The sequence below is a fragment of the Macrobrachium nipponense genome, chromosome 12 (assembly GCF_015104395.2).
Source record: "Macrobrachium nipponense isolate FS-2020 chromosome 12, ASM1510439v2, whole genome shotgun sequence".
Lineage (NCBI taxonomy): Eukaryota > Metazoa > Arthropoda > Malacostraca > Decapoda > Palaemonidae > Macrobrachium > Macrobrachium nipponense.
In genome coordinates, this window is record NC_087205.1 from 32305146 (window position 1) to 32317645 (window position 12500).

At 37.1% G+C, this 12500-nt stretch overlaps 1 protein-coding gene across 2 annotated transcripts in view; it reads left to right on the forward strand.

The window, feature by feature from the left end:
- LOC135224463 (uncharacterized) overlaps positions 1-12500 on the forward strand; it is a 151908-nt gene that overhangs the window by 95585 nt on the left and 43823 nt on the right. For both annotated transcript variants that reach the window (XM_064263462.1, XM_064263463.1), the window contains 3 exons: positions 10763-10831; positions 11486-11513; positions 12467-12500. The exon at positions 12467-12500 is cut by the window's right edge and continues 24 nt beyond it. In XM_064263462.1, coding sequence (XP_064119532.1) covers positions 10763-10831; positions 11486-11513; positions 12467-12500 — 131 coding nt within the window. The remainder of the gene's footprint in view (positions 1-10762; positions 10832-11485; positions 11514-12466) is intronic.

Consider the following 12500-nt stretch of genomic DNA (forward strand, 5'->3'; position numbering starts at 1 on the left):
GTCCTTATGGTCCTTGGCAAATTGAACACGACGGCAACGTTGCTTAGCAGTCACGAGGGGCTTGACTCGCGCTTTCACCTTGGAATATTCTAGACGCTTCTGGATGTTGCGCTGAATTGTCCTTACAGAGACATTTCTAAGGAGCTTAGGGTTCTTTTCTTTCAATTCCTTTGCATTAATTGAAGGATTAAGGTCCAACTGATGCCTTAAAAGCCTTAAAATCTTCGTAGGAATCTTCAAAGACCTACCCCCGCCAGTTTGGGTTCGGGAACGTTATCACCAGATCCAGCCCGACGCCATTTTAGGAGAAGTCGCGAACGCTGTCTTCTCATTAACACCAGTAATTTTGGCAATTTCTCGGTTTCTTTTACCAACTTTATGTCGATCAACAACTCTAACAATATTATCATGGCTGGTATTTTTACCAGACATCACTCTAAGGGCGTGGTAGACGGCGACACTCACTGCATACAAAGCACAAAAAAGAAATATGTGGACCGCCGTCAAAAGAAATGCACTCCTTATGGCTGACAATTGGATACCAACTCTATGAAATTGTCACCAGTAGTGCTTGGGTGGATAAACAAAAGTTGCAATTAGATCATTTTGTTCTGGCCAATTTTTTTGCGGGAAATATGATACGGGTCCAAAAAAACAACAAAATGATTGAGAATTCCAAAAATTCTCAATACAAATGGCGCTGACTGTATATATACAGTACTCAACAAGATATTAGGCTGCATAGCATCAAGTGGCCTAATATCTTGCCGAATTTTGAAGGAACAGAAAAGTTGGGAAGAAATTTTGTCAAAACATTAGGATGCTTACAGCACATGAAGAAAGGGATGTAGCTTGGACACTGAGAAGGCAAGAGCAGTCAGTCAAGTTTGGAGGTTTAATAAGCAGCTGTATATATATTTTTCAGTCAGCACTTCCACCGCAAGTTTTGCCTACTACGTATCACTATATTGCTCCCTGTGACCTTAATAAGGGCGAAGACTGTGATTTGAGTCAACAGATAGCAGAGATATGTCGTTGAAGCAATCTGGCCTTATAGCAAAGCAGATATTGCATCCTTTGGATGGGAGGAGGCATTCAGTTCAACGCTTGGTTACCAGATTTTAAAGAAGGTTGCAACCATGAAATTCCGTCTGAAAAAAGCACCCTGGTATGCCCAAGAAGACTTCTGATTGAAGTTTGACTGTTCTCAAGCATCAGTTACTTTCTAATTGTGGCTATTAACTGGGAAGGGCAAAAAAGATTGTGTATTCTAATAATGCAATAAAGAAGGAATATCATTGAATCTGGCTTTATAAAAGAAAGCTACAACAATAATATGAACAACAGTCAAGGAATGTATAAACTTGGTCCTTTAAAATCAAAAGAAATTTGTAAATTGTTCAAATTTTAAGGTAGGCAGTAGAGGGAATGAGATTTCCAAAACTGCCTCCCTGACACCTGTCAGGTATGGACTTGTTTCTTATGGTGGGTATGTGTATTGGTAGTGTCCCTTTAGAATTTATTGTAAATTTTAGCTAAATGATTTTTGAAAGCTACTCCGACCTTGTCACTTACCTGTGGGTGGATCTGCAGTCTCAAATGGTTGTGTGTATGTTCGTCAGTATTGTCTCTGCAGTATATATATTTGTTACTTCTAATACTATGTATCAGTCTTTCGTCAATGGCTTGGAAATAAAGTAGTTGAAACCAGTCAGGACCTACAATCCGCCTATTATTTTTCACCTGTGGAGATTATATAATATATAAATATATCATATATATATATATATATATATATATATATATATATATATATATATATATATATATATATATATATATATACAGTCAGCGCCATTTGTATTGAGAATTTTTGGAATTCTCAATCATTTGTTGTTTTTCTGGACCGTATCATATTTCTCGCAAAAAACGGCCGGGACAAAAGACTGATTGGCACATTTTACTTATCCATCCATGCACTACTGGTGACAATTTCAAAGATTAGTACCCAATTGTCAGCCATAAGGAGTGCATTTCTTTTGATAGCGGTCCACATATTCATTTTTGTCCTTTGTGTGCAGTGAGTGTTGGTGCTACCACACCTTGTCTACCACACCCTTGTCTAGAGCCACACCCTTAGATGATGTCTGGTAAAAATACCAGCCATGATAATATTGTGAGAGTTTTGTTGTTGAACTACATAAAGTTGGTAAAAGAAAGAAAACCAAGAAATTGCCAAAATTACTGTGTTAATGAGAAGACAGTGTCGCGACTACTCCAAAAATGGCGTCAGGCTGGCTGGTGATAACGTTCCCGAACACAAACACAGGCGGGGGGTAGGTCTTTCAAGATTCCTATGAAGACTTTAAGGCTTTTAAGGCATCAGTTGGACCTTAATCCTTAAATTACTGCAAAGGAAAGAAAGAAAAGAACCTTAAGCTCCTTAGAAATGTCACTGTAAGGACAATTCAGCGCAACATCCAGAAACGTCTAGAATATTCCAAGGTGAAAGCGCGAGTCAAGCCCTCATGACTGCTAAGCAAACATCGCCATCGTGTTCAATTTGCCAAGGACCATAAGGACCAGGACCTTGTACAGTGGCATAAGGTCCTTTGGACTGATGAAGCAACGTTTCTGCGTCAGTGAGAACAAGGACACGAAGATTTGGAAGTCACGCACTTCGTCAGCGTGTGACCCGCAGCTGACCGTGACCAGCGTAAGCATCCGCCCTACCTCAAGGTGTGGGGCTCCTTTGGCTACAGTGGACTAGGGAATCTTGTCATGCTTCCTAGATGCCAAACGCTTAATTCTGAGCATTATATTAGGCTGCTAAGGACAATATAGCAGTCTTTGCCAAAACCGGCTGTGAGACCCTTCAGCAGGACGGCGCCCCTTGCCACACCTCAAGGGCATCCAAAGATGGCTCTCTGACAACGAGGTTGAAATTTATGCATGACTGGCCTGGCCAATCGATCACCTGATCTGTCACAGAAAACCTTTGGGGAATCTTGAAACGCCTCCTTCGTAAGGAGGATATGTCGACAATCCCCAAGGTTGAGATTGCAATAAGGAAGTTCTGGGGGGGAAATACCCCTTGTTCCACTGTCAGAACTTGGCTGATAGTCTTCCACAGCGACTCCAAAAGGTCATCAAGTCCAAGGACTTCCCCATCACGAAGTAGCAATAACGGCATAAGTGTTAAAGATATATTTATGAATTAAATTTATTTTTTCTGCAAGCTAATTTCTCTTTTCTCAGTACAAATGGCGCTGACTATATATAATATATATATATATATATATATACATACATATACATACATACATACATACATACAGAGGTACCTCGAGATACGAAAGGCTCAACTTACGAAAAAACTCGAGGTACGAAAGCCAATACGAAAAATTTAACGGCTCTACACAGAAAAGTTTTCAAGATACGAAACGGTTTCTGAAAGTCCGAGATTCGCCCAGATAACAATTTTGAAAATCGCACCCCGCCGCCATCTTAGTACTAGTAGACTCGCCACCATCCTCCTGCTCTCACATTGGTTCCTGATGCTAGTCGCGGCCATGAAATCCTTCTCTCCTATTGGCCAGCGTCCCTCCCATCATGCATCTACTATGACACGTTGGTGGCGTGCTTCGGCCACTCGGTACCAGCATTGTTATAGTACGCACGCAGTATTCTTTTTCGGGATCGTCAATGTGTACGTAATTTAAAAAAAAAAAAAAAAAAAAAAGTGACCAAGATCTCTCACATGGGATAAGTGATCAAGGTCTCTATCATGGGGTAACTGGAAACTTTGCAAGGTTGGTAGAATATCCACTCCCCCCCTGCTGAAACAGAGGGTGTAGGACCAATCATTTACGACATGCATACCAGTACGTATAATCAAGGCACTTCAGTTTATGTTGAAGGTCAACAGAGTCATGAAGTGCAAAAAAAGAACCAAGTGATAAAAACAGAAAGTTGAAATTCTGTAAAAAAAAAAAAAAAAAAAAAAAAAAAAAAACCTACGTAAAGTAAAAAAAAAAGTTAAAAATCAAAAAAAGAAAAAAACGGCAGAAATTAAAGCCGCTTTTCATAAAGTGCAATCATTTGTAGAAGACACCCCCCGAAAAGGCTCACACAGGAACATTGTGTAAGTATATTTTTTAAAGTGTAACGTAGTACATATGTACAAAAGAAAAAAAAAAAAGGCAGAAATTAAAGCCACTTTTCATAAAGTGCAATCATTTGTAGAAGACACCCCCCTAAAAGGCTCACACAGGAAAACATTGTGAAAAGTAGGCAGAAGCAATCTTCCTTGGATAGGTTTACGTATGTACGTAGCCTTACTCAGAAAGGTAAGCTTCCACATTTTAACGTACAGTATATTTCTTGTTACCATGTACACTATACACTTTATTTACAGGTTATATTTTGCATTTTTATTAATTTAGGTAATAAATGGTCCAAATTGTTGTTGTATTTCATTGTTTATTGGTCAATTTAGCTTTATTATGAAAATTACTGGGGTGTTTTTGGAGGGCTTGGAACGGATTAGCCATTTTTACATGTAAAATGTGGTCCAAGATACGAAACCTCATGATACGAAAGGCACCTCGGAACGGATTAATTTCGTATCTCGAGGTATACTGTATATATACATAGTATATATATATATATGTATATATATGTGTATATATACAGTGGTACCTCAAGATACGAAATTAATCCGTTCCGAGGTGCCTTTCGTATCATGAGGTTTTCGTATCTTGGACCAAATTTTACATGTAAAATGGCTAATCTGTTCCAAGCCCTCCAAAAACACCCAGTAAGTTTCATAATAAAGCTAAATTGACCTATAAACAATGAAACCTCAACAATTTGGACCATTCAATACCTAACTTAGTAATGTACTGCTAATTACCTGTAAATAAAGTGTATTAGTGTACAGTGGTCCCCCCATATTCGCAGGGGATGCGTACTAGACCCCCCCGTGAATAGTTAGAACCCGCGAATGTTTGGAACCCCTGTAAAAATGCTAAAAACAGCCTATTTTGTTAGTTAAAACTCAAGAAAAACCCACTAAAAATTTTCCTACATGGTTTTTTAATAGTTTTATCACAAAAAGTGCGTTTTATGATGAAATTCATCAAAAAAAAACCAGGAATTTGTGATATTTATCATAGTAAAAAATACGGGAATGTGCGCGAATTTTCCGCAAATAATGCAGGGAAATGTTCCCGAGAGAAATCCGCGAATGTGTGAGTCCGCGAATCTGGAGAACGCGAATACGGGGGGTCCACTGTACATGGTATACAAGAAATACTATACGTGTGTAGTAAAATGTGGAAGCTTACCTTTCGAGTGAGGCTATCTCCGAAAGTGGCGACAGAGGAGGAGGACAAACGGCAGATACGTACGTACACTTAACTTTACGAAACACATAAAAAAATGTAAGGAAAACATACATAAACTAAAATTTACAAAACACATTAACCCTTAAACGCCGAAGCGGTAAAAAAAAAAATGTCTCCCGTGTGCCGGAGGTGTTTCAGAGTGAGCGCGGAATCGGAAAAAATATTTTTTTCAAAAAATCACAGCGCGCTTAGTTTTTAAGATTAAAAGTTCATTTTTGGCTCCTTTTTTTGTCATTGCCTGAAGTTTAGTATGCAACCATCAGAAATGAAAAAAATTATCATTATCATATATAAATAATGCGATATATGATAGCGCAAAAACGAAATTTCATATATAATTGTATTCAAATCGCGCTGTGCGCGAAACGGTTAAAGGTAACGAGCGAGTTATTTCATTTTTCGTTGTAATGTACACTAAATTGCGATCATTTTGGTATATAACACATCGTAAAACAATAAAAGCAACACAGAAAATATTATCACAAAATGCATGAATTCGTAACACGCGGACGTAAACAGATATTTTTTTCAAAAATTCACCATAAATCTAAATATTGTCCTAGAGACTTCCAATTTCTTTCAAAATGAAGACAAATGATTGAATATTACTATACGGTAAGAATATTAGCTTACAAATGCAGTTTTTTCGACCATAACTGACTAGGTTAAAGTTGCCGAATGTCGAATTTTTTATATATATTTTTTTATATGCAATTATTTTGGAAATAAGAAAAGCTACAACCTTCAAATATTTTTCGTTTATTCTACATGAAATTTCGCACATTTTCATATATAAAACTCTATGAAATGCCTAATATGAAACGGAGCAAATATTCCGAGAATGGAACGTACGCATTTCGGAGATTTGTGGCGGAGAATCCGCGTGCAGAGGGAAGGAAAGATTTTTTTAAAAATTCACCATAAATCTAAATATTTTGCTAGAGACTTCGAATTTGTTTCAAGATGAAGATGAATGACTGAATATTACTAGACTGTAAGAGTTTTAGCTTACAATTGCGTTTTTTCGGCGGCCATTTCAGTAGAGTCAAAGTTGACCGAACGTGGTTTTTTTTCTATTTATCGTGATTTATATGCAAATATTTCAAAAATGAGAAAAGCTACAACCTTCAATGATTTTTTGTTGTATTCTACATGAAATTGCGCACATTTTCATATATAAAACTATGTAACGGCTAATTTAAAATGGTGCAAACATTACCACAATCGCACGTATGATTTTTTCGGAAGAGTTACCGCGCGGACGTAAAGAAAATGTTATTTTTTTCATAAATTCACCATAAATCAAAATATTGTGCTAGAGACTTCCAATTTGTTGCAAACTGAAGATAATTGGTTGAATATTACTAGAATATAAGCGGTTTAGCTTACAATTGCGTTTTTTGACCATTTTGGTAGAGTCAAAGTTGATCGAAGGTTTGAAAATTTGTCACTTATCATTTTTAATATGAAAATATTTCAAAATTGATAAAAGCTACAACCATGGGTTGTTTTTAGTTGTATTGTGCATGAAATTGCGCACATTTTCATATATAAAACTTTATGTAACGGCTAATTTAAAATGGTGCAAACATTACCACAATCGTATGTATGATTTTTTCGGAAGAGTTACCGCGCGGACGTAAGGAAAACGTTTTTTCATAAATTCACCATAAATCGAAATATTGTGCTAGAGACTTCCAATTAGTTGCAAAATTAAGTTAAATGATTGAATATTACTAAAAATATTAGAGTTTTAGCTTAAATTGCGTTTTTTCGACCATTTCGATAGAGTCAAAGTTGAACCGAAGGTTGAAATTTTGCATTTGATCGTTATTTATATGAAAATATCTCAAAAACTGGATAAAAGCTACAATCATGGTATTTTTTTGTTGTATTCTCAATAAAAATGGCACACATTTAATATATAAACTTTTGTTGTAAACGGCTAAATTTAAAATGGTACAAAAATTATGTCAAAGTGACGAAATAATTTCCGAGATGTGTCACAGATACTTTTTAGTGCGGCAAGAAAGAAATTCGCGCTTGCGCGCCTGTGTAACGATTGTAAACAAAACAACACCTTGATCCGTGAACTCCCAGCATCCCCCAAGGCGAGTGATTCAAGAGTTTTTGGCTAGTAGGCCTAAAAAGCATTTTTCTGCGAATTTTTAAAAAAACTTTTGTATGTCGACGTAAAATACGTCCAGTCGGCACCCGAGAGACAAAAAATGTCGACGTAAAATACGTCCAGTCGGCGTTTAAGGGTTAACAAAACTATAACACTTAACTTTACAAAAAACTTTAAAAAAAAAAATTTTTTTTACTTTTTTATACATTACGTAAGTTTTTTTTTTTTTTTTTATACAAAATTTATACAACAAATTCATCACTACTTTCAACTTTCTGTTTTTTAGTATCACTTGGTTCTTCCTTTTTACTTACTCTTGCTGATACTAAAGGCCTCTTTAAAAAATAACTATCCAAGGAAGATTGCTTCTGCCTACTTTTCACAATGTTCCTGAAACGACTCATGCAAACGTCATCGAACTGCGCAAGCATACGACCTCTGTGAGCCTTTCGGGGTGTCTATTTTTCTACAAATGATTGCACTTTATGAAAAGCAGCTCGAACATCCTTAATTTCTGCCGTTGTCATAGGGTTGTCCTCCTCCTCCTTGCCGCTGCTAGAGAACTCCTCTTGAACGACATTATGTTGCATGGCCTCCAACTCCTTCAGGTCATCTGTCGTAAGCTCCTCTTGGTGCTGCTCGAGAAGGTCGTTAATGTCCTCGTCGACGACCAGCCCCATGGACTTGTTGAGTGAAACGATCTCGTCAAGATCTGGTTACAAAACTGTTTCAGGATCGTCAACTGTTTCTGAAACTGCAGCACCAGCTTCGCCCACGTCGAATCCCTCGAAGTCTCAGGGGGATACGGCATCAGGCCAGAGTTTCCTCCACGAGGAATTCAAGGTTCGCCTCGAAACCTCCTGCCAAGCTTGGTCGATGAGTCGGATGCATATGACGATGTCGAAATGCTCCTTCCAAAATTCATGCAAGGTGAGGTTTGTGGTATCGGTGATGTTGAAATATCTCTTGAAAAGATGTTTCGCATACAGCTTCTTAAAGTTTGATATCACTTGCTGGTCCATGGGCTGGAGGAGAGGGGTGGTGTTAGGCGGAAGATAAAGAACCTTGATGAAGGAATACTTTGCTAGGATATCTTCCTCGAGGCCAGGAGGGTGGGGAGGGGCATTTTCCAACACCAGCAGGCATTTCAGAGGGAGGCGCTTCTCTTCCAAGAATTTCTTCACTGTCGGGCCGAAACACAGATTTACCCACTCGGTGAACAAAAGCCTCGTTACCCAGGCTTTCGCATTAGCCCTCCACATCACTGGAAGCTTCTCCTTAAGCACTTTGTGGGCCTTGAAGGCTCGAGGAGTCTCGGAATGATAGACCAGTAGGGCCTTCACCTTGCAATCCTCACTGGCATTTGAACAAAGTGCTAGCGTAAGCCTGTCTTTCATAGGCTTATGCCCGGGTAGCTTCTTCTCTTCCTCCGTGATGTACGTCCGACGAGGCATTTTTTTCCAAAAAAAGGCCAGTCTCATCACAGTTGAAGACTTGCTGAGAACTGTAGCCTTCCTTGGTCATCATCTCGTCGAACGTCTTTTTAAAGGCTTCAGCCGCTTTCGTGTCCAAGCTGGCAGCCTCCCCATGCCGCACCACCAAATGGATACCAGTCCGTTTACGGAATTTCTCGAACCACCCATGCAAAGCCTTGAACTCTTGGGGTTGGCGTTGATGTCCCTTCTCCTCCGTCATCTTCAGCCTGGCAATCAAATGTCTTTTTTCCAGACAAGAAGCAGCTGTTCCATCTCGTCGTGCACGTGGGTCCTCTTACTGGACAAAATAGTGGTGCCCTAGGAAGGTGTAGCTGCTTTGATGACATCCTTCTGCTTATGGATGGTGCCTATTGTCGACGGATTTCGGCCGTATTCCTTGGCGATCACACTCAATCGCATACCAGCTTCATACTTCTTGAAAATCTCCATCTTTGTGTCCAAAGAGAGCATTCTCTTCTTTCCGTGAATTTCAACTTTCTTGGGACCCATGACTACGTATATACTGTACGTAATTTACGTATAAGTAGAGTAAAGTTCTCACACAACACAATAAAGTACGTATACTGCAACGAAATCACTAACAAATTAAATTTAATAAACGAAATAGTTAGAATGAACGAATACCGCGTGCGTACAATAACGATGCTGGTACCGAGTGGCCGAGGCACGCTGCTACGTAGTAGATGCATGATGGGAAGGATGCTGACCAATAGGAGAGAAAAGGAATCTCCATGGGCCGGTGGACGTGATAGCATCAGGAAACCAATGGGAGAGCAGGAGGATGGTGGCGAGTCTACTCAGTTGGCGGCGCGCGAGTTTCAAAATTGTTACCGGTGGTCCAGGCGAATTTTAGACTTACAGCAGCAACCTTCCGTATCTTGAAAAATTTTCGTATGCAGAGCCGTAAAATTTTTTGTTTTAGCTTTCGTATCTCGAGTTTTTCGTAAGTTGAGCCTTTCGTATCTCGAGGTACCACTGTATGTAGATAATATTTACTGAATGTAGAGTAAAACAGTTAAACATATTTTTTGGAATACCCAAAATGCAGTCTACTACAAATGTCAAGTTGTGGAAACAAATCAAAGAAATTTTGTTAGAATCTTTTATCATTATCAGTTAATCCAGTTATGATTTTTTTTTTATAAAATTGTATTTTTATAAATTATGATAGTGCTGCATTATTAATTAAGAAAATATCCTTTGAGGCTGCCCTGTGAGAGTTAAACAATTAGCTTAATGGTTGTTGAACTATTAATATTAGTGATTTACAGTTTCAGTGTAAGCCACACATGCATCTGCATATTATGTTCTTTTATATAATACCCCATAGGGGGTAGTGCTGTCAGTCCATCTCAAGTGGTGCACTGTAGGTATTACTAAAAGGTGTGTGCAACATTCCCTGCCCTAGCTGCAACCACATTTTAGCCTTTTAACTTTCTTCAGTCTTGATGTCCACCCTCTCTAACTATTACTTCTTAGTGTAACTATGAGGTGCTCTCCCCTTCCACCTTCAGATCTTTCATGTCCTTTATTCTGGCTAACTCTTCTCACTGGTGCTAGATGGCTGAAAGTGACCTGGTTCTCAACTTTACAGCCTAAATTTCATAAAATCCATAACAAGAGATTCGTTACAGTAGTTACTATGGACTGTTCAGGTTATTCTCCTAGGATTAAAATTTTGTAATGAAAAATTTCCGGACAGAAATATATATATATTTTTGTTTTTCCAGTTGTGCTTTGCAACTATGAATGCCATGAAATGCCTGGAGATGCACTGCAATGGCATGAAGCATTTAAAGGTTAGTTAAGGCATTTATGTTAATGTTATCCATGTAATTTAGGACTTGGGTGATTTTTTTTAAAGGGAAAAGGCGTTCTTAAAATGTACATATTCAGTAAAGGACAGTCTTTTGTGTCAAGACAGAATGATTTGTAATGTAACATTGCTTTTATTGGATGAATATAATTTTTCTATATCTATGCATAAAATTTGGGGATTATTACAGATATGTATATTATTCGCCTTATTGGATAGAGGGTACTGTATATGCTATATGATAATTTATTTTGAGAAGTATAGGTGTATTATAGGTATTGGGATTTGTTATAGTCTTTTAGTAAACCTAGCTTCATTAAATGCATTGTAGTGAGTGTTCATGCTTTAATTTTATACTTCAGAAAGACTTGACCTAGATACTTTTCCCAGTATTTATATAGTATATATATGAATTAGTCCTCTTTCTTTGGGAAGTGAATTATAGATTCCCTGCCAATGTATGTGTTGAACTTCATAAATGTATGAATTTATTTTCCATCAGAAAACTTTTTATTTTCATTTTCTGACTGTTTATGCATATGTATGGGATTTTGGAATTACAAAGATTGGTCATGGAAACCATTTTTGTTTTTTAGAATGTTGCAACATTTTAGTTTTATTTTTTACTCTATTTCAGAAAAAAGGCATCTATGAAAAAAGTAAAGGTAAGTTTTTATTTGTTTACTTTCATACCCATGCTCAGAAAGAATTAATCAGCCATGTATATATGTAGAACAGAAAATTGTGTTAACATAAATTCCTGAACAGTTTTGGGTTCTGGTGATGACACTTTATATCTTTTTACACTTCTATATAAACCTTTGAATTTGTATATAAATTTTATATATTTAAAGAAACTTCATGTTTCATTAAGACTGTTTCAAGCTAATATCTGTAATTGAGAGATATTACAGATATAATTACTTTCTGGGAGTATGTTGTGAGGTCTAACTTTCTATGAAGTTTTAGTCTTTGATTCTTATCCTCCATTAATTATTGTCTCTGTACACATTTAAGATATTTTTTTCCTTTTATTTGAGTTTACTAATACCAAACAGGCATATGATGGAATAGCGTTCCCATTTCATAACATATGAAGAACCTGTAACATTTTCTTACCTTGAAATTTTGATTTTTTTTACTTGTCTTTGTTGTATAACATGAGAGAGTAAAATTTTTCTGTTAATGTTAAAAATTAGGGATAGATTACGATTGCATCACCAGTTGCTTACAGTTATCAAAAGAAATTTTGCCAATGTTAGGTGAGCCAGATTAAACTTAAGGAATATTGATTGTTGTTTTAAAAAAAATGATTGTATTAAAAAAAGTTGTTGGAATGTTTGCCAGATAGTGAAATGCTGTTATTAAATGAACAGAATTTTTTCTGTTTAGGAAAGTAATTATCTGCTTAGAAAATGTTTCCCAAATTATTGTGTTGTTTCTGTTATTTATAGGGTAAATTTTATCTCATTTTATTGCTACCTAATTAGTGTGTGAACATTTCACATTAATATCTATAGTTCCTTTAACTGAGATATTGAGTCTAGAAGTACCATAAATTGGAGACAAATGTGTAAAGCAACTTTGATTTAATCTTCAACTTTTTTCCAATATAAAGCTACAGGAACATTTCTTTTGGAACCCAGAAAGAA